The following is a 21,169-nucleotide window of genomic DNA, read 5'->3' on the forward strand; positions in this document are numbered from 1 at the left end:
GTTATAATTGTTCTATTTTATGATTAGTTATTGTTGTTAATCTCTTACTGTGCCTAATTTACAAATTAAGTTTTATCATCTGTATGAAAGCGTAGTATATATAAGGTTCCATGCTATCCTTGGTTTCAGGCATCCCCGGGGGGTCTTGGAAAGTATCCCTCTCCGGTAAGGAGGGACTGCTGTATTAGAACAAAAAGATGCAAAATAATAGTCATTTTGACTAATCAGAGGGTTGATTTTTTGCACTGTTAAAGTTGCCATTTGCATTACAGCCATTCATTTTGCCATTTTAAAAAACTTTCATCACTTAATTTTTCATTATCAAATATCTTCAAGTCAAATGTTGTCAATTTTGAGTTAGTAGGTTTGCCTAAGTATAAATTAGATCTTTTGCATCATCACAATTTAATACTCAAAATAGTATTTAAATTGTTTAAACAAATATACAGTCTAATAAAGCAGAGCAAGTCTTGTCATTAATCAAATGCATATACCTCCAGGTTGGCCACATTCGTGCGGAGCGTGACATTCTAGTGGAGGCAGACAGTTTGTGGGTTGTGAAAATGTTCTATAGTTTTCAGGATAAGCTAAACCTCTACCTAATCATGGAGTTCCTGCCTGGAGGTAATTACTTGACGATGAAAGGTCATTTTTCCTTTTTGTTCTGTGGTTTCTTTCTCACCTCAATTAACCCTCCTTTCTAATCCGTGCTCACAAAGTTACTTTCTCTATCTTTTTTAGGTCTGTAAAGGAAGTCAATAACCTGTCTTGTGCTGGGTGCCTTTCTACAATTCTTAGTGCCATAAAAGTAACCTTCTCATTCATTCTCATGATTTCAGATGGACATTTCTTTCTTTTTCTTCTAAATATATAGGAATAAACTAGGGACTCTGCCTGCTCTCCTGTCAATGGGAATCTGTATAATCAGTTACCTAAGTGAAAAGATTGAAACTATAACATTCTTTGCTTCAATTCTTTTGTTTCCTTTTCTATAACATATTAATAAGGAGTGAATTTCTCATTACCTGTATTAGTAGCCAGCTTCAATTTCTCATTTCTGAAATTTTAAGTTTATGTAAGTCAGCATGTGTATCTCCTGAGGCAGCTCCCAACAAACCCAGAGCAGGACATACCATTTCTTCTGGGAAACACAGTCTGTCCCCAGCGAGCAGATGAACTGTGAGCAGACAGGTGGGGAAAAAAGAAGTTTTGTTTTTTTTTGTTCTACAGCAAAGCAACTATTGTGGCATAACCTTTTGATCTTATGACAACCTTTAGTTAGATGTAGGGTCATCAGTAATTTTTTTTATTAACAATTGATGAAGATGAGAAAAGAGACTGATAGCGTGAGGAGAAACTTTATTATTTAGATGCCAATTGTTAAATAGTCACCAGCCCCTGGACATGTGCTCCCCAGGCCTTACCTGCACAATCTCCCATAGCCTCCCATGTCTCCTGGACCCTGCCCTTTGCACTGGGTGGAGCTGGCCTGCAGAGCCATAGACCATCTGGCCTGAGCTCTCTGATCTGGACAGGCTCCCCAGGTGAGGCCATTGGCTTCTCTCCTGGACCAGTGTAAGGCCGTGGGCCACCTCAGAGCTGGACTGAGGACGGTATCCCTGTGCCACTAGTGTGTCTCCAGACTGAATGTGTGGCTGCCAGGAGTGCGTAGGGATTCATATTTTTCAAGTCTTGGGTCAAAAAAGAGAGTATTTTAATAAAAGTTTGATTATTTTTTGCCTGGGGGTAAAATATCCACTTTTCTCTAAGAATTTAAAGTTCCCCAAAAGTTATAAATGAAATGAAATTTAAAAAGCAGCATGATGCTCTGTTAACACCAGGTTTCTTTCTCTTTTCCCTATTTTCTAACATAGATGGCTTTTTATGAGATCTAAACTGAACCTTTCCTATTTCTCTAAGCTTTAACTACTTATACATGTTTGCTTTGCTTTTGTCTAACCGTTGAGTTAGGATCAGAATCTTTGTTTTGCCATTTTATGTTGCTGGTATTAAGCAGAAAGAATTAAATTTTGACTTTGCAGAAAACAAGGAGGTTACCTTTAATTGTTGAACTATTGATGCTGTGTTGTAAAAATCGCATAAAGCATATTAGTGTATATTTAAATACAATAAAACACTGGACAGAAGACCCCTCTGATCTTGGGAGATGATCAGTGTGCGCTCTGGGGAGGCAACTCTCACACGGTCTCTGTGGAGATAGATGTTCAGGTTAGCTTCTGCGGACGCGCACTTTGCTGCCTTTGAAAGTAGAAGCTGGAGAGCTTGTTTCCGGCCTCCCCAGTGTTTACCTCTCTCGGCATTTCAGGCTCCCTCTGTAACAGCGGCAGTACACCCATGTGGAAATGCCATTTGGTCCTAGGGACGCTTGCAGATATTTGTGCGAAGTTAAAAGTGAAGTAGCTTTTATTCCCAGTTCAAAAATTTATCATAAGCAAATTTACTTTTTTTTTTTTTTTTTTTAATGTGAGAGAAGTTCTCTTTTTCTCGCAAAGTGGAGTAGAAACCATAGCTCGGTGGCAAGCATCAGTCAGCTTAGGCAGAAGTGCTTTGCTCCCGTGGCTGTGAACTTTACCTGTAGAAACGACTTCCTGTTTCTGCCCATAGTGGTAGTGTGTATCAGGCTCTGGAACACGGCAGGGGCCTTATGTTGGCAGGTAGGAGGGCAGGCACACCTGAAAACTGGCTTACTCACGCGCTGTGTGTGTGTGGTGGTTTTGTATCTTCTTGTTCACAGGGGACATGATGACCCTCCTGATGAAAAAAGATACTTTGACAGAGGAGGAGACTCAGTTTTATATAGCAGAGACAGTGTTAGCCATAGACTCCATTCACCAGCTTGGATTCATCCACAGAGACATCAAACCAGACAACCTTCTCCTGGACAGCAAGGTACTACGGGGTGTGGGGCGGATGGGTAGCAGCATGACTCAGGTGTATTTACCAATCTGAGCAGCCTCTGCTTTAACACCCGCACTGCCATGGCAGTCACTGTAGGGAAGCTGTGGAGCTGTGAACTACCTTGTATGTTTCTCTCTCTCTCTTTCTTTTAAAATATATCTTTATTTCAGAGAGGAAGGGAGAGAGAGAGAGAAAAACAACAATGATGAGAGAGAATCATTGATCGGCTGCCTACTGCACACCCCCTACTGGGGACTAAGCCTGCAACCCAGACATGAGCCTGACTGGAAATTGAACTATGACCTCCTGGTTCATAGGTCGATGCTCAACCACTGAGCCACACTGGCTGGGCCTCTCTTTTTAAAAAAACAAAAACAGGTACATTTGCTGTTACCTCCTTTCTCTGAAAAGTTTATGATTCTACAATTTTTAAAAGAATTTTATTTATTGATTTGAGAGAGAGAGAGAAACATGGATTTGTTGTCCTACTTATTTATGCATTTATTGGTTGATTCTTGTATGTGCCCTGACTGGGGATTGAACCTTGGCATATCAGGATGATGTTCTAACCAATTGAGCTACTCGGACAGGGCATGATTCTGTTATTTGATTGAACGTTTATTTTAAAAATAGAGGACATTTTGAAAATGATTAAGAGTAAAATTGATTTAGAACGTTATTTTGTAATAAAGCCGAAGATCATCATCTTTCCTCAGCAGGTACTTACATTGATGCATCACTTACTGAGAACCCTCTGTCGGCAGCCTCATCAATTGAGGCACCAGCCACAAACCCGGAAGTGAGGCACAACAGCAACCACCACAACACTTTGTCACAAGTTCAGATTCCAGATCTTATGCCCTCTGTTTAAGAGGCTGCTCAGCCCCTGTAATGGTCTTATATTTATCATTAGACATGCAAATGAGCTCACTTGCTTGGTTCTTAAACTCACAACAAATCCGCAGAGAACCCCTAGTGCTGGGTGGTTGCTGGGTCCTCCTTGGAAGTCTCTCTACCTCTGGGCCTCACTTACCTGTAAAGTGAACATATTGATCAAGAGACGTTCCGAAGTTCCTGCCTTCTGTTCTGTTACATGTAATTGTTTTAAGTAGGAAAGTAAATTTATAACTTTCTTGCTGTGCTAAAAAAATGGAATTTTTTTCTTTAAAAACCCTTATCTTTCTGTTTCAAAAGGGCAGGAGATTTGTCGGATAATTTCTTCTGGTTAGTAGCTCTTTCTTCATTATAAGAATAATGCACATAACACAGTAGGAATTTGAGCAATGCAGAGAGTTACAAAGAAGAAAAGTACTGATAATCTCATCACTCCAGGATAAGCACTATTTTGGTATAATAGCTTCAGTATCTTTTCTGTTTATATCAATAATTTTTATAAAATTAGATCCTCAAAGTAAATAGCTTGGTATTCTTGGTATTTAAAATGCTAATGTATATGAGAATATTTTTCTGTGTCATTAAGTCCAGATATATTTTTAATAAGGCACTGGCCCTACTTCGTTGGTCTTGGGTTCACAGGCACTGGTCCTGTACCCCCGATGCCTTAGTGCTGGCGTAGTTGTACCCTGTAGTCTATGTAAAGGTTCAGCAAACGTTGAAGGCTAAATGTTAGGGACTCAATCGAGCTGAGGAGGCATGGGGGGCCCTGCTAGGGGCACATTTGCTCTCTGTAATATGCTAGCCCAGACTTGTAGAATAAATGTTCTCACAAGCAAGCTCATTTGTGTGTTCAGCCATATAGTTTGTTGAATTGAAAATGTAGCAGTTTTGAGTTTCTGCTGTATACTCAGAACAGCTACAGAATTCCCTGAAAATGTAGGCTTGCATAACATTTGCTCCAGGCACTGCTCTTTAAGACACATTCTTTTCTTAGAGGTGTCCAGGTAAAACATGTAATTATGAGAACTACGAATTAAACTCTGTTCCTTGACTTGTAGAACAAGTTATTTGCAGATCTGAAAACAAAGATATCAGGTTAATAGGCTCAAAGCTGTCTTTGGCAGTGTCACACACACACACACCCCCCTAATGGGGTTTATTTCTCCCCCCCCCCCCCCCCCCCCCCAACACTGATTTCAGAGAGGAAGGGAGAAGGAGAAAAAGACAGAAACATCAATGAAGAGAGAGAATCATTGACTGGTTGCCTCCTGCACACCCCACACTTGGGATCGAGCCAGCAACCCAGGCATGTGTCCTGACAGAATAGAACTGTGTCCTGATTCAAGGTGGACACCCAACCCCTGAGCCATGCCAGCCGGGATCTAATGGGGTTTCTTTAAAAACAAAATAAAATAAAACCTGACCCTCTGAGCAGGGCTGCTGTAGCCTTGTCCCCTGGGAAATTTTATGTTAGGGCCTGAAGGAAGGTGGTATCATGGAATGACCACACACGTTGAAGTCATCGGGGCTCACACGGCCACGCCACTTCTAAGTGTGTGACCTTGAGCAGCACAGATCGCTGAGCATCAGGATTCCCTCCCCTATTTTGGGGCTTACCTCCTCTACTTAAAATTTAACCACTCAAGAACACCTACCTCTTTCTTAGGGCTAGTTATGTGCCAGGCACCAAGCTAGGAGCCTTGTATGCGTTAATTCTCCTCATTCCTGCTAGGCAGATGTCATTGTCCCCCTTTCCAGATGGGTCAGGGGTGCAGAGGTGAGCTAATCCTGGTTGGCAGAGAAAGAGCTTGTTGATTTCTGGTTTCGGTTCTGCCATGTCACCAGCGAGCCATTTAACAACTCGGAGTCTGAGAAGTGTGGCCTCAGAGTTATGAATGAGACAGCACCGGGGTGCTTGTAGTCCACATTGCAGTGAGAGGGAAGAATTGGGGGTGAAGTGAGCAAAAGTATGAGGGGGATGTTAGGTAAGCAGCGATGTACTAAGTCATTTGAGTATTATCTGTAAACATTAAAAATGGTAAGCTGGCCTGCGTGGCTCAGTGGTTGAGCGTTGGCCTATGAACCAGGAGGTCACTGGTTCGATTCTGGTCACACACCCAAGTTTTGGGCTTGATCCCCAGTAGGGGGCGTGCAGGAGGCAGCTGATCAATGATTCTCTCTCATCGATGTTTCTCTCTCTCACTCTCGTTTCCCTTCCTCTCTGAAATCAATAAAAAAATATTAAAAAAAAATAAAAATGGTAATTTCTAAGACTATATATATAAGAAGTGAAATTCTCTTTAAATGCTATGGAGGGTTCAGCTATGTTTAAACATTCATATTTAGACAAAAAAAAGATAATATGCAAAATTGAAAATACTTTTATTAGTGTAATAGAACTTGGGGTGATCTTACGAGGATACTGCTGTGTTCCACATCCACGAACGCTCATCCGTGGTCTCTTCTTCCCACAGGGCCATGTGAAACTTTCTGATTTTGGGCTTTGCACAGGCCTGAAGAAAGCACACAGGACAGAATTTTATAGGAATTTGAACCACAGCCTTCCCAGTGATTTCAGTAAGTGTGAACAGTGATGTCAGCCTTTTTATTCCTTAACTGGGCCTGGTAGAGCTGGTCCTTGGTAACAGAATATGCAGGACAGATTAGGAGAGTCTCCCTTGGAGTCTTTTTTTTTTTAATCCCGAGGATATTTTTCCATTGACTTTTTAGAGAGGGTAGAAGAGAGAGGGAAAGACAGAGAGAAACATCGATATGAGAGAAACACATCGATTGGTTGCCTCCTGCACAAGCCCCGAGCAGGGCCTGGACCAGGGAGGAGCCTGCAACCGAGGTATGCGCCCTTGACTGGAATCGAACCTGGGACCCTTCAGTCCGCAAGCCGATGCTCTATCCACTGAGCCAAACCAGCGAGGGCCCTTGGAGCCTTTAGAGAGTGAAATGATCTGTGCTTGTGTAGTGAGGCCAGAGAAGTGCCCCCAATGTGTTAAGACGCATGTCGTAAAGAGCTTGCTTTGGAGCTCTATGAGAAGGTTCCTGGGGAGGAATTTGGGGCAGTAGAGGAGGAAGTCCTGGGAACAGTTCCAGAACAGATTTATCCTACATGCTTCTTTCTGTCGTGGCAGAAAGAAATTTATCTTTATGAGTGTTACTTTCACTATCAATCAAACCACTGAAATTATATAGTAAAACTACAGTTCATCTTAGAGAGCTTATATCAAATAATGTATTATAAACCCTGGAATCTCTGATTAACAATTACTGCTCTTGGAAATTTGATGGTAATTTTGAGAAATTGTAAATGTTTTAGGTCCATTTTGGGACCTTTGCTTCTGATGAGACCGAATTTCCGGTGATTCTGATGAAATTCCCTGTAGTTCTGATCAAGGCTGGCCTGTGTTCTCTGTAGCCACATGATCCATATGGAAGTGCTGTTTGATCTCATTGTGTGATTCTTTGAACAAATGCTTGCTGGGAAATGTGTCATCCAAAGTTACTGATGTGTTGGCAGACTTTAGGGCTCATGTGGTTTGGACCAGAGCCTAAAAAAGTAGTAAACATTCCTGTCTGAACTTTGAATAGAACTTGTTTTCTCTACTTTTAGCTTTCCAGAACATGAATTCCAAAAGGAAAGCAGAAACCTGGAAAAGAAATAGACGTCAGCTAGTAAGTAATCTCTGTAGCTTCTTAAATGCTACAAGCCAAGTATGAATATGTTAAAAAATGTGCACATAAATTTGCATTTGATAAATATGCGCATAGATTTGCAGCACATCTATCCCTTGCTTTTTAAGATGACCTTAATAGTGTACTGTTGTCATTTGGAAGCAGATGATACTAGTTGGTTTTGGTTGTGTCATTTTCAGTAGATGACCTCATTCTGACCTTTACATTGGTGACAACCCCTTTCTTTCCTCTCCCACCATTTCCCTATTTTTATGATGGTAAAACGGTCATATTTAAGCTCCAGTTCTCAAAATGAAACTAAGCACATATGTCTCCCCAGAGCTTTAAGACAATAATGGTTCACAAACTTCTAAAATTTGATTCACTTCAGCAAGTCATTACTCCTCGATTTACCTGCCCCACCCTTTTCTATTTTGTGGTAGGAAAAAGAACCAGGTGTTTAAAATTGGAGAGAAATTTAAGGGAAATGCTTATTGCTTACTTTATAGATATTGGAGCAAATACACATAAAATTATGTGTCACAGGTTTAAAAAATAACATTGGATTTATCTTGATCGTATGTAGGAAGTTATTTAAATGATACAAATTCACCAGTGAAATGTTGCTATTAGCAAGCTTTTATTCTGATTCACTAGTTTATATTTGAAGTGCAATGTACGTGTCCTACTGTCTAGTTATTGGGAAATTAATAGAAATGTGAATCACTGCATACTTAGGCTTTGCTAGAAACCTGCAGCAAATGAGGTTGACGATGGTAGAGCTGAACTAAAAGCTGACCATTAGAAAGGAAGAGCAGCGCACTGGAAGGCTGTGCCTGACTAGGAGTGATGAGCATGCGTGCGTATTACATAGACATGGTGGCACTTCTGCTTGTGACGTATACAGATACAATAGTAACTTGGCAGGTGGGCTGGATCCTGGTTTTCAGCCAAATTTCTTGGTAAAATACTGAATTAGAGTTCTCTATGGTGTTTTTAATGACTGACTTAGTAGGTCACTAGTAAGTAGCTGTCCCGTCATGTGAAAATGGAAGCCTGTAGAATTGTTTGAGAAAGAATCAAAGGAAGGCTTGCTTTTTAAAAAAAATTTACTTGAGGCCCATATGTGGGCTCAGACTATGTTTTCTGCGTATTATGATTTTTATGTTAAACCTGGGCCTTGGGAGAGGCAGTAACTTAACCCAAATACTTTTGGAGATATAGTAACTGAAATTAATATTTGATAATCAGGGTAGTTAGTGACATCATAGTCTCTATTGCTTAGGAACTCTGATATTCTTTAAATGTCTAAATTCTGTATGTGGTTAAAAACTTTCCATAGCTTGGTGAGGGTTAGGGAATGTCGGAACAGATCTGGCCAGGTGCTTCTATTGTGTCTCTCCATAGAGCAGATCTTACCTTGGCTGCACATCAGGATCACCTGGGACTTCAGAACATCCAGGTGTCTGGGTGCACCCCAGAGATTCTGGTTGACTTAGTTTCGGGTATAGAGTTTGGGTATCTGATTTTCAAAAGGACTCTGGGTGATTGCCCTGTGCAGTGAAGGTTGAGACTATTTCTTAACAATAGCTTCTGCGTTATTGGGACATTGACATTTACCTATGTTTTGGAAGCTAACAAAAGGTAAGGAATCTTCTTTGATTTTTAATTTTTAAAATAAAAGCAAGCCAATATTTAACCTTTGGCCGCTGTACTAATATTTATTTTTGGGGTAATTAAGCTTAAGTACCTTCAATTATTCTTATACTTTGAGACGGGCTTAATGCTCTTTGACACGCACAGAGGGTCATGTCAGGCTTACTAGGAACCCCTTACAGGTCTGTAAGGAAGAGGAGCTCACTGTTGCTGTATTTGGAATTCACTGTCCTTTAATAGTTCAAATGTTTTGTAGTTTTTAAAAATCTTAGTAAACTAAGGTTCTCATGCTGTGATTAATGTTCTGACCTTTTTGTTTTATCTATGGTAGAAATGGGAATGTATTAAAGTCATCCTCATATTATCAATTTTGATAACTTGAAGAAAATAAAACTACTTCTGTCTTCACAAGGTCAATTAACCCTGTGCTTTTGACCTTTCATAGGCAATCTCATTCAGCCAGAACCAAACAGGAGGTTAATATTAGTTAATGCTTAATGTAGATTTACTGCTCTAGGTTAAGCCTATCATATTGTTCACCCACCCTATTACTGTTCTTTCTTTTTCTTTTTAAAAATCTTTATTGTTGAAATATTACATATGTCCCCTTTCCCCCACCCCCATTGACCGACCCCTTGCAGCCCGCTCCTGCCCCAGGCCTTCACCACCCTACTGTCTGTGTCCAAGGGTTATGCATATATGCAGGCAGGTTCCCACCCACCCACCCTGCCTTCCATCCGGGATTCGACAGTCTGTTACTTTTCAGTCCATTGAGAATCACTGAATAAAGTAGAGGTTTAAGGATCACTCCTTGGCTGCTTAAATCATATTGTAATGTTTTAAATAGCTTTGTGGTCTTGGGTAACCTTAGGCCTAGTAACTGATTAGGAAATAGGTATGAGTCAGCTTTAAGTTATTAACCACAGAGGTAAGAGTTGAAGTGCATCTAGGCATCCGATCTTTGCCAATGTATTTATTTTTTTAGTGTAGAAGTTATCGAAGTGTTTGAGTAGGAAGTGAAATTGCTTTATTTTCCCCAAAATCCTAAATGAAATAATAAGTTGGAACATGTCATGTTTGAAAATGACTATTAACAACCGACAGAGCTCTTAAAAGTGCAGCTCTAATTAACACTAAAAATATCCAGAGACCAAAAAGAAAAAGGATACAGATTTGAGGTATTAAGAGCTTAGTATGGAGGACACCTTAGTATGGGAAACAGACAAAAGTTTGGGAAGTGGGCAGTCCCTCGACGGTTTGTTAAAAGGACAGTGAGCTCCTGAGGCTGGATTCTAGTAACAGGCTTGTGCCTGCTGTTGGCTGTACTTTATAACTTCAGGAGTCTTTTAATGTCTTAGTATCTTGAAGTAATTCTTTTCCTGTGGCAATAGAGCTCTGGTTTCGTAATAGAAATCTTTGAACAAATAAGGTTTACTTAATATTCAGCTTTGCTGGAATAAATCTAGTCCCTAAATTGAAGGGTTTCTTCTTGGGGCCCAATCCATGTTTTAGACTTCAAGCTTTAAAACAAAATAAAACTGGCATTTATGTTATTTAATATGTATTGTTAAAGAAAATACTGTGCAATTATGTATGTGGAAAAGTAGATTTCTGTCTTACAGTATACACAAAATAAATTGTAGATGAAAAGTAAAACTTTGACAATTTTAGAAGCAAATACTTGTAATATCTTTATAACCTCAGAGTAAAGAAAGACTTCTCAAATATCATAAAAGAAGTACAAATCATAAAGAAAGTGTGTTTTATTTTACTGCTTATAAAAAACACACACAACTTTCTGTATGTTGAAAGACATAAAGGAGAAGATAAGTCATGTTGCCCAACTACTTTGGAATTGTCTTGCAATTCACGTGCCTATCCTGCAACCCAGCAATTCCACCCCTAGTCATGTGCCTTGGAGAAATGCTTGTACCTGTAAACCAGGAGACACGCCAAAGAATGTTTATTGCATTTTCATAATAGCAAAAAAACAAACAAACCCCATACCATGGAAATTACTCAGTGGTTCTGTCCATCTACAGGAAAATGGTTACATTCTGGAATAGAATATTTTATAGCAGTGAAAATAACTGAACTACAGCTACATGTGATATCATGGATCAATTTTAGAAACAAAACATTCAGAGGACAAATCAAATAGCAGAAGGCTGCATGTAGAATGATGCTGTTTTTACAAAGCTCAAAAACAAAACTAAAAATGAGTTAGACAGATGGCAAAAAATTAAATTTCTTTTTAAAAGCAGAGGAATGATAAACATAAAATTGAGCATATAGAGTTTAGGAGAGCCCAAGGATGGGGTGAAATGGGATGAGTACACTTTTAGTTTTAATGTTATTGGTAATATTTTGGTTTTTCAGTTGAACTCGTGAGTATTTGTTTTCATTATTATGCTTTATAATTCAATAATTACACATTTTTGGTATGGACAAATATTGCATCATTTAAAAAAATCAATAAATGATAAGCCTCCAACTGGGAGAAGATATTTGCAATATGTGAAACTATAAAGGATTAATGTCCTGAATCAGGATTAATGCCCTGGATTTATTTTTAAAATTCCTCTGAATCAATAAGAAAAAAGATAATGCAACTGAAAAAAAAAACCTAATGGGCAAAGGATCTTAACTCCAAGGAATTCACAGAAAAAAAAAAAAGACCTTAATGGCTAATTAACATAGGAATATGCACTCAGCCTTACTGAAAATAAGGGAAATGCAAATTAAAACAGTGAGATCCATATCATATTCATCAGATTGGTAAAAATTAAAAAGTTCAACAGAGCTAAGTATGGGTGAGACATGAAACATCAGGAGCTGCTCCCCCCTGGGGTGATTAAATGGGCATAACCACATGGAAGGACAATTGGAAGACTGCTAATTAAGTAGAAGTCCAGTGATACTATTTCTCTTACATCCTCTAGTGAAATTTTTGCACAAGTGCCCAGGAAGTGATACAAGAATGTTCATTCAGGTGTTTTTGTTTTAGTGAAACATTGGAAGCAATATAAGTGTCCAATTACGGGAGAATGAATAAAGAAACAACACCATGACATTTGTGTAATGAAAAAGTATACAGTAGTAAAATGAGTGAAAGAATTACGTGAATTAATCTCGTGTATAATTGGAGTAAAACAAGCAAGCCTTGTAAAATAGTACAGATCAGTGTGAAATCCTTTATTAAAAGTTGAAATATACAGGAAGTAATATGCAACTGAAAAAAAAAACCTTGCATGAATATTCATACCAGCATAGCAAGCAACTGTCAGGGTGGTTTTAATTTTAGTGGAGGGAGGGACCGGGGATCTGGCTTCAGTCTTTCTTTAGTTTCACTTTTTAAAAAAAAGACAAATGATCTAAAACAAATATGGCAGATTATTTAACCTCTCTTTAAGATGGGTAATAATTACATGTGTGTTGTTTGTGTTTTGTTTCTGTATGTTTGCAGTATTTCACAATAAATATTTTAAAAAACCAACACAGCTGTACTTTTCATGTTGGAAATTATGTAACAGGAAAGCACCTCGAGTGGAGCCTTCCAGCTGGTCCACGCTCCGGTGCAGAGCACACCGGCAGGCGTGGCTGTGCTCCCCCAGGACTGCAGTCCTGGGGCACGAGACGAGATTCCTTGCATTTATAAACACTCCTCTCACAACTAGTCATAGACATAGTTAAGTTTGGTAAATAGACATTTATAAACCTTTGGCCTATAGGATATACCTTTAGCTTTTTTAATTTTTAATATATTTTAATTGATTTTTTACAGAGAAGAAGGGAGAGGTACAGAGAGTTAGAAACATCGATGAGAGAGATCAATCAGCTGCCTCCTGCACACCCCCCACTGGGGATGTGCCCGCAACCAAGGTACATGCCCTTGACCAGAATCAAACCTGGGACCCTTGAGTCTGCAGGCCAATGCTCCATCCACTGAGCCAAACTGGTTCGGCACCTTTAGCTTTTAATAATAAAACTTCCCTTTTTGATTTTCTCAAATCAAAGAATGGATATAGTAGAAAGGGGGGATGGTTTGGAGCAAGAGAATTTCCAAGCCGCACTCTGCCACTTAACTCGTTCTGAGACCTTGGGCAAAGCCATTTTGGGCGTCAGATTTTTTTTATCTGCAAAATTGGATTAATAAAGTCCTCTTTGCTGAGTTTTGTCAGGACTAAATAGTCTCATAAGCATATAAGTACAGAGCCTGGCCCTTCCTGGATGTCAGGAAATTGTGACTAGTTGTCATGATAGGTACCTGTCATGACTAGTAGGCTTTGGGTCCCTCCCTCACTGACAGCTTTAGTGTTCATTTTGGAAGTGCTCTGGCAAGTCAGGTTTGCCATTAAGCAGCGAGGCCTTCCTGCATGTCTGGTTTGTGGGTAGCTGTAGACCAGGGGTGGGGAACCTTTTTCCTGCCCAGGGCCACTTGGATATTTATAACATCATTCACAGGCCATACACAATGATCAACTTAAAAATTAGCCTGCTGTCTTTGGTCAAACATTTAATTAAGTCACCCCTAATGCCTTGGCAGGCCCAGACCAAATGATTTCATGGGCCTTACATGGCCTGTGGGCCGGACGTTCCCCACCCCTGCCCTAGATGGTGCTGGGGCCTCTGGTCTGTAGAACAGAACTCTGGCACCCTCCTGCCTGCTGGGCCTCCCTGACGTGTGGTACGTGTTTCAGGCCTTCTCCACAGTAGGGACGCCTGACTACATTGCTCCGGAGGTGTTCATGCAGACCGGGTACAACAAGCTCTGTGATTGGTGGTCGCTTGGCGTGATCATGTATGAGATGCTCATTGGTAAGTTGTATGCTTTCAGTCGGCTTTTTCTGTGTGGCCAGGAAGGAGTCCTACAGTGATAATAAACTCCCATTTCAATTTGAGGTTGATCTAAGTGCTCTCTCCTCCCCCATCTTTCAAAGTAGTTTCCCAAGTAGAAAACTCTTGGCCAAAAAATGCATCCTACTGTATTCTCTGGCACAGTGATATCCTGTGGTTGCTTTGCTGATCATTTATCATGTTTTTCTTCTGCTTTTGCATCCTCTCCATCCAGCAGCTCTTTCAGTCACTGGCATTTATTAAACAGTCATTGTATGCAGTGGGTAGTGCCTCACACACTCTTTACTTCCTATTTTCTGTCCCCTTCGTCTCTCGGGGTCTTCAAAGCATGGAACCCTCTGATCTCTCCCTCTTATTCAGATGGTATATCTCCTTTAGGGGACACAGCAGTGGGGTGGTCCCATGCCCGAGGGCACTGGGGGAGTCAGTGTGTCTGTGGGGGCACTGAGTGTGTCTGCGTGGACAACAGGCAAGGCCTCTGTCTGACTGTGTTGTCTCTGGGAGCAGTGGATGGAGGCCTCTGGAGTGGGTGTCATGTGTGGAGGGCAGGGAGAGGAGTATGATGTGCATTTATCTTCGTGCCTGTGGTTCTCAAAGAGGGATGGGGGTCACTTTCAAAACCCATGCTTTTTTCTTATTCTACTTGTTTGGATGTTCTTAGAATGGAGTAGTTTCTTTTTTTCTCTTTTAAAAATCCTCACCTGAGGATATGTTTATTGATTTTAGAGAGAGGAAGGGAGAGGGAGGGAGAGAAACATTGATGTGAGAGAGAAACATTGATTGGTTGCCTCCTGTACACTCCCCGACTGGGACAGAAACCGCAGCCTGACCGGGAATTGAATCTGAAACCCTTTGTCGCTCGGGATGATGCTCCAACCAACTGAGCCACCCAGCCAGGGTGAGGCGTTTCTTAGTAATGTTTCATCCTTTCATTTCTTCTTCGGGCACAGTGGTTCCCGCATCTGTAAGTCTACTTCTTTCTTTTTCCAGATCCAGTTATTAGCTGGCTCCCTAGTGGTTCCAAGAGCACAACTTTACTTTGGGTTTAGGAGTTCGGGGAAGATAAAATATTGTTTAGGATGTCATGGGGGAAGGACATGACAAGATCATTAAAGATATAGAGAATTGTATTAAGGAGAATAATCTCACATTCAACGCTCTGCGATGTGAAAGCTCCAGGTTCCTTTTTATTACAGGCTACCCACCTTTCTGTTCTGAGACCCCTCAAGAGACATATAAGAAGGTGATGAACTGGAAAGAAACGCTGACTTTCCCTCCAGAAGTTCCCATCTCTGAGAAAGCCAAGGCCCTGATTCTGAGGTATCGGTCAGAGAGCACCCCCTCCGCCCCCACCCAGGCTTTGTGACATCAGTGAATCTGTGTTTTAAATCTTTCATTATTTCCTGGGTTTGCACCCTACTTCCTCCTATTTCTCTTTTTGAAAAGGGGAGCTTATTCCTTTTCTTCTTCAAAAGAAACTGCTTGAGGTATGCTGAAAGGCCTCTGTCTTTTCCAGATTCTGCTGTGAATGGGAACATAGGATTGGAGCCCCTGGAGTTGAGGAAATCAAAAGTAATTCTTTTTTTGAAGGTGTTGACTGGGAACATATCAGGTATATCCATATGAAAACTTTCAGGATTATTTCAGAAATTCTGTAGTTAGCTTAATACTAATTTGGAAGCACCAGTATTGGCAAGCCAAGTAAGAGAAGAGATCTTTTTAGAAATTCAGGGTATTTTCCTGATGTAAGTTTATGCTGAGGACTGGGAATTGGTGCTTCCTGTTAGCCCGGAGTCATGGGATATGTTAAAGCCAGCAGTTACTCCCAGAGTGAAGTGAACTTTGGGTTCCATGGTGAAGGGAGCATCTAAGAAGTGTATTGTCCTTGCTTTTACCTGGAACACTCCAGCCTCTCTGGTGTTGGGGACTACCAGCATGACTGTCCCTGCCCAGAGGGTAGGGACTGCCTCTGGGAGATGGATGAGGAGGAAGGAGTGGAAGGACTGGGGCAGGAAGGGGCCGGAGGGGATGGAGGGAGAGGGAGAACGTCTGGTGTGTGGAGCGCTCCCAGCCCAGCGGGCCCCTGCACAGCTGCCGTGGGCCCAGGCCCAGGCCACTCGCGCTTGTGGTTGCTGCACAGCAGGTGAAGAAGTTGTCATCTGTTTCATGACTGTTCTGACTTGCATCCTGTGATTTTTTCCGTTGCCTCCTTTGTGCCGCCTCCTCGTTGGCATCTCGGATGGACCGGCAGAGCCCTACAGGAGGGGCCTCTCCGAGGCCCAGGCTCCCTTTCTAGCAGGCAGGGCAGGTCGTCAGGGGGGTGCATAGCTTGGACTTTAATTTCTCCTTATTGTTCTTCTAGCTATGAATAATTGTTATAGTTTTTCATTGTGATTTATTTTGTTTGGCTGTAGTCAGTTGGTATGGTTGGTCCGTGGTCAGAAGCTTTTCAGAGAAAATGAGTGCTGCCTGCCCGGGGATAGTCTCTCGCGTCAGACCCGAGCCGGGGTCTTCTCTGCGGAAGGCTGATGAGTTATGACCCATTTGATTACTAACCATAGTAATTCTGGCATGTCTGTTCTTGGCAGAGAGAGACCTGCTGCAATATCTATTGAAATCAAAAGCATTGACGATACCTCAAACTTCGATGAGTTTCCAGAATCTGATATTCTTAAGCCAACAGGTAATACCACCAACTCTGCCTATGGCCGCCTTACAAGTGCATTATTTCACCACCACCCCCGCCCTGTTTTGGGGTGATGTTTACAAATCAGGGTAGAGGATGTGGAGAGGAACTTCAGGTCTTCGGGTTCTTGGTAAGTATTTCCGGTGCTGTGCTGGGTAGCAGAGAGACCGTGTCACGTGGAAGATGGATACACGCTCCCGGGCTTAGCCTGCCCAGCGGGTGGGCCAGTCACAAAGGTCTGCTCTCTTGTTGCTGTTTGTTACAGTAAAGCTTGGGTGACCGGGAATGACAGAAATGGGAAAATAAACCGCTTTAAATATATGTGGAAAAAAATGAGGTTCAAGGAACATATAGGCAAGCAAATGTAGAAAATTCACCCTGAGTGAAAAATAGCTTTTCCCAGATAGGAAACTGGTATGTTCTTCAGAATGTCATGTCTTCAGTACCAGTGGGCTGTCGGGGTAAGGCAGGGAGTCAACTCTCACGTCTATTTCTTTCCCAGTGGCAACAAGTAATCACCCTGAGACTGACTACAAGAACAAGGACTGGGTCTTCATCAATTACACATACAAGCGCTTTGAGGGCCTGACTGCGCGGGGGGCAATACCTTCCTACATGAAAGCAGCAAAATAGTGCCCTTGGGTGGAACCCTGCGTGGAGCAGAGTTCTGTGTACACACCACGTGTTCCTCTCACACACTTTTGAAAGAGCTTCCAAGAAGCTTATGGAACCCACCCGTATGTCCCGGAAACTTGCCTGAAATGTGACAGTGGATTCTCTTCATAGTGCATCTGAAGCTGTAGAACAGAGCCAGCCAGTTCGACCACGTCGGCCATAAGCAGCTTCTTCAGAAGCGTCACGAGCCAATTTGATAGATTTTTTTTTTTTAAACAACTTGAGTTTTCCTAAGTTCATCAGAATGAAGGGGAAAAAACAGCCATCATCCAACATTATTGAAATTGTAACGTACTTACTGAATATCCGCCAATTCCCATGATTTTGTGATATGCTTTCTGCCAAGCCCACCAAGTATTTCCTATTTCTTTACACCTGAAAGTTCCATAGTCCTAAGGAAATAAGCAATAATGAAAGCCTCAGCAGCCAGCGTTCTGCTGAAGAAAGTGATCCTCCATCCTCTGAGGGGTGATGGTAGTTTCTCCCCCGACGAGAGGCTCTGACAGCCTCCATTCGTGCTGCACCTTATTTATGGTACTAGGACACAGACTCAGTCCACTGATGCCTGTCCTCCCACCATCTGAAATACTCATGCTGCTTTTTGGAGTGTTAATGGGGGAATACCAGCTTGATCCATTGTTGCTCTTCGAAGGCCCCCAAAGCCGTTGGGCATTGCCACGGAGTCCGATCACATGGAAGACCTCATTTTCTCTTCTCGGCTAGCTCAGAAAGTCCCTGAGTCGGATGTTGCCGTGGACCAGCACTACCCACAGGTGCTTCCAGCAGGAACTCGGCTTCTTCCTGGGAACACAGCAAGGAGAGCCAGGCACAGGCAGGAGCCTGGAACCCTCTTGGCTGAGGTGCTGCTCCCACGGGTCTCCAGAACCTGATTGGAAGTGGGAAGGAGCCAGCCCAGTGGGAAGTGCAGAGCCAGCCTCAGATCTTTGTCTCGTTCACTCCTCAGTCCTTGGTGCAGCTCAGCTGTGTTTTGTCTTCTCTTTCGGTATTTCTTCTCGCCCATCTTTAAGTACCATTTTTGCCTTGGAACCATGATTACAGATATTTCCTTTGCAGATGCCTTCCTGGGGGATGTTCCCCTCCACCCTATAGGGTGGCCTGCAGCTTGGGCTGAGCGGGCCCTGCTGTGGCCTTCTCTCATGAGACACCCTCGGAACTTGAGCACAAAGTGCCTTCTCTTTTACAGCTGCCACCACCTTTAGGAGGAAGTCTGCTGTGTCAGAAAATTGTGGAGGCTCCATATTAATGCATTACTTTAAAAATTTTAATAACTCTGAAAGCATCATTTGCACCTGGGTGGTAACTTTACCTGTGCAGAGCATCCTAGCCAAGCTGCAGCGGGGGACCACTTCCTGCCAGCCTTGATGTTATTATTAAGATCAGCTTTGAAAGGAAAGTATGTCCTAGCTTAGTCATTCAGAAAAGAAAAATGAAATTCAAAGTTACAGTAGTAAACGAAATTGCTTTGGATTTTCATGTTTTAGAGAAAGAAAAAAGAATTTTAAGGAAGTATTAACTCTGGATGAAGGTAATGTGTCTGCCCCTAATCTTTCATTCATGGTCTGTTAGTGAAAAGGAAGTAAATGAGATTCTTTTGTGTAACTAGTTTCTTTGTATTACCAAATAGTTGGGGTGTTGACCCCCATGTGTTTTGCAAGAGTCTGTGGTGAGCATGGGTAAGGAGTGGTGATTGTGTGTTGGGGAGTGGCGGGGGATCATTTGTTTTTTGGGGAAATGTCCACTTTTTAAACTTTTGAATAAACTGTGTGGAAAAAGCCGTGTAATGTGTTCTAACTCAAATGTGGCTTCCACTTCAAAGAGGCAGAATGCTAACTGCATCACTGTCTGCAGGCCGAGTGCTTTTCTGTCTCAGGGAAGCTGGGCCTGCATCTTCTGAATTGCTGTCCATACAAAGAGACTGTCTTCTGTTGGCCCCACGCATGTTCTTTCTACCTGGTTCTGTCACAGGGCAGTGGGCTCTCCTCTTGCATTAAGGCCAAGGGGAGACCTTTCTGACAGTGCTCTCAACTGGTGGACCTTCTGTACAACTGTTTACAGCTCAGCCCTACTTATTTTCCCCAGCCTGGGGTTGACTAGGAATCTCAAAAGCTCTCAGGGCAGGACTCAGACCCCATGTCCACCAGAGCAGGGTTCTGTCTCCAGATCGTGTGTATTTGGGTCCTGTTGGATCCCACTTACCCCTTCTCTAGGTTAGAGAAGGAAGCCTGAGAAAAAGGCAGGAAGGAAGGGGCAAAAACCAGGGTCGGACCTGCAGGCAGAGGGAAGCTAAATGCAGTCAGATGTGTGCTGTCTTTCCAAGGCTCGTCACAGACATGTTGGGATTGGCTCAGTATTGGTTCTGTTCACAGATGATTCTGTTTCCTACTTTCTTTTTAAAAAAATAATTTTTTAAATTGATTTCAGAGAGGAAGAGAGGGAGAGAGAGACACATCAATGATGAGAGAGAATCATTGATCGGCTGCCTCTTGCACGCCCCCACACTAGGGATTGAGCCTGCAACCTGGGCATGTGCCCTGACCAGGAATCATAGGTCGACACTCAAGAACTGAGCCATGCCAGCCGGGCACGTATTCCTTTGTAGAATTACTTTCAAAAATAACATACAGGCGAATTCCTTTGGGATTAATATTCAAGATCTGAATAGTAGATTGCTAATTTTAAAACTCATCTATATGGCATAATAGGATTCCTCTGCTACTTACTACTAATACTTTTTCTCTGAATTATTTCCTTGAAAAGCATAGCCTTTGTGTGTAACCTCATGGTGTTTTCAGAACTCAGAAGGATTCAGTGAATGGTCTTTTCCTTTGCTAGGTCATATATCTTCTCAGAATTATCTATCAAAGCCAATACTGACTTAAAACTAACCTCCACATGCTTGTTCAGGCATTATTTTCAGAGAAAAACATCTTGCCCAAATAACATTTAAGCACCATATTATACGGAGTTTCAATACCAGGCACTCGGACAAGGGAGTGAGTGCTGTGTGATTCTGAACTGCACATCAGTGAGGGGAGAATTCCCACCAAGTGGCTAACAATGCAGCATCGGTTATAGTTAGTATTTTAGTGGCGATGTAACAATACGTTTAAACCAACCCAAAGTTGCTGGAAAGCTTAGGGAAGCTCCCGGAGATGTTTGCAGACAGCAGTGACTTGGCAGGGAGGAGTGAGCAGTCCAGGATGTTGGAGGCAGGAAGGTATGGTCTTGTGCTGTGGTAGAGGCACGGAGTTGAGTAATTACTGCTTTATGAAGAACACTGCAGTCACTTTTGTTATGTCATTTCCCTCCCCCACTTCAACCCACTCCAGCCTGGTGCCTCTTCCTTGTGTGAAATGTTAGTAGTATCCCATGTATAAACCGTGCTGGTATTTCTGTTACTATTCCTGTGGTCACTGGTGTCCTGCCATACCCATTGGTTTCTTGACTCCTTATCTTGATCAACCTGCTGCACTCACACTGTTGACTTTAAAAACAGCTCCCACCTCTCCGACTCCCTTCTTGTAGTTCCTCTGCCACCATTTAAAAGCTGGTGCTCTTCAGAGCAATGACTTTTTGCCCTCTTTTTACTCATGATCTTTAGGCCATCTGCCTCATACTGCGGCTTCAACTACCATGTTTCTGTGGTGAGGTCTTCGAAGTGACCAGCCTACCTAGACCACTCCCCAGATTGCGGGTCTCATGGAGCCAAGTGCCTACCAGAAATGCCATTTGGATGGCCTTCTCCGGCTCAGGCCAAGGCTGTCCAGCTCCTCT

The 21,169-nt window shown here is 42.2% G+C and overlaps 1 protein-coding gene across 3 annotated transcripts in view; it reads left to right on the plus strand.

The window, feature by feature from the left end:
• The window catches only part of STK38 (serine/threonine kinase 38), a 39,905-nt gene extending 20,736 nt beyond the window's left edge, over nucleotides 1-19,169 (plus strand). For 2 of the 3 annotated variants that reach the window (XM_070418682.1, XM_070418681.1), the window contains exons 6-14: nucleotides 501-624; nucleotides 2,756-2,910; nucleotides 6,291-6,393; nucleotides 7,439-7,500; nucleotides 13,857-13,974; nucleotides 15,210-15,333; nucleotides 15,530-15,625; nucleotides 16,602-16,696; nucleotides 17,202-19,169. In XM_070418682.1, coding sequence (XP_070274783.1) covers nucleotides 501-624; nucleotides 2,756-2,910; nucleotides 6,291-6,393; nucleotides 7,439-7,500; nucleotides 13,857-13,974; nucleotides 15,210-15,333; nucleotides 15,530-15,625; nucleotides 16,602-16,696; nucleotides 17,202-17,332 — 1,008 coding nt within the window. In that variant the 3' untranslated portion in view covers nucleotides 17,333-19,169. The remainder of the gene's footprint in view (nucleotides 1-500; nucleotides 625-2,755; nucleotides 2,911-6,290; nucleotides 6,394-7,438; nucleotides 7,501-13,856; nucleotides 13,975-15,209; nucleotides 15,334-15,529; nucleotides 15,626-16,601; nucleotides 16,697-17,201) is intronic. The other variant, XM_070418683.1, reaches the window with a different exon arrangement.
• The last annotated feature ends 2,000 nt before the right edge of the window (nucleotides 19,170-21,169 follow it).

The sequence above is a fragment of the Myotis yumanensis genome, unplaced genomic scaffold (genome assembly GCF_028538775.1).
Source record: "Myotis yumanensis isolate MYYU_CA2020_CCGP unplaced genomic scaffold, mMyoYum1.0.hap1 SCAF_6, whole genome shotgun sequence".
Lineage (NCBI taxonomy): Eukaryota > Metazoa > Chordata > Mammalia > Chiroptera > Vespertilionidae > Myotis > Myotis yumanensis.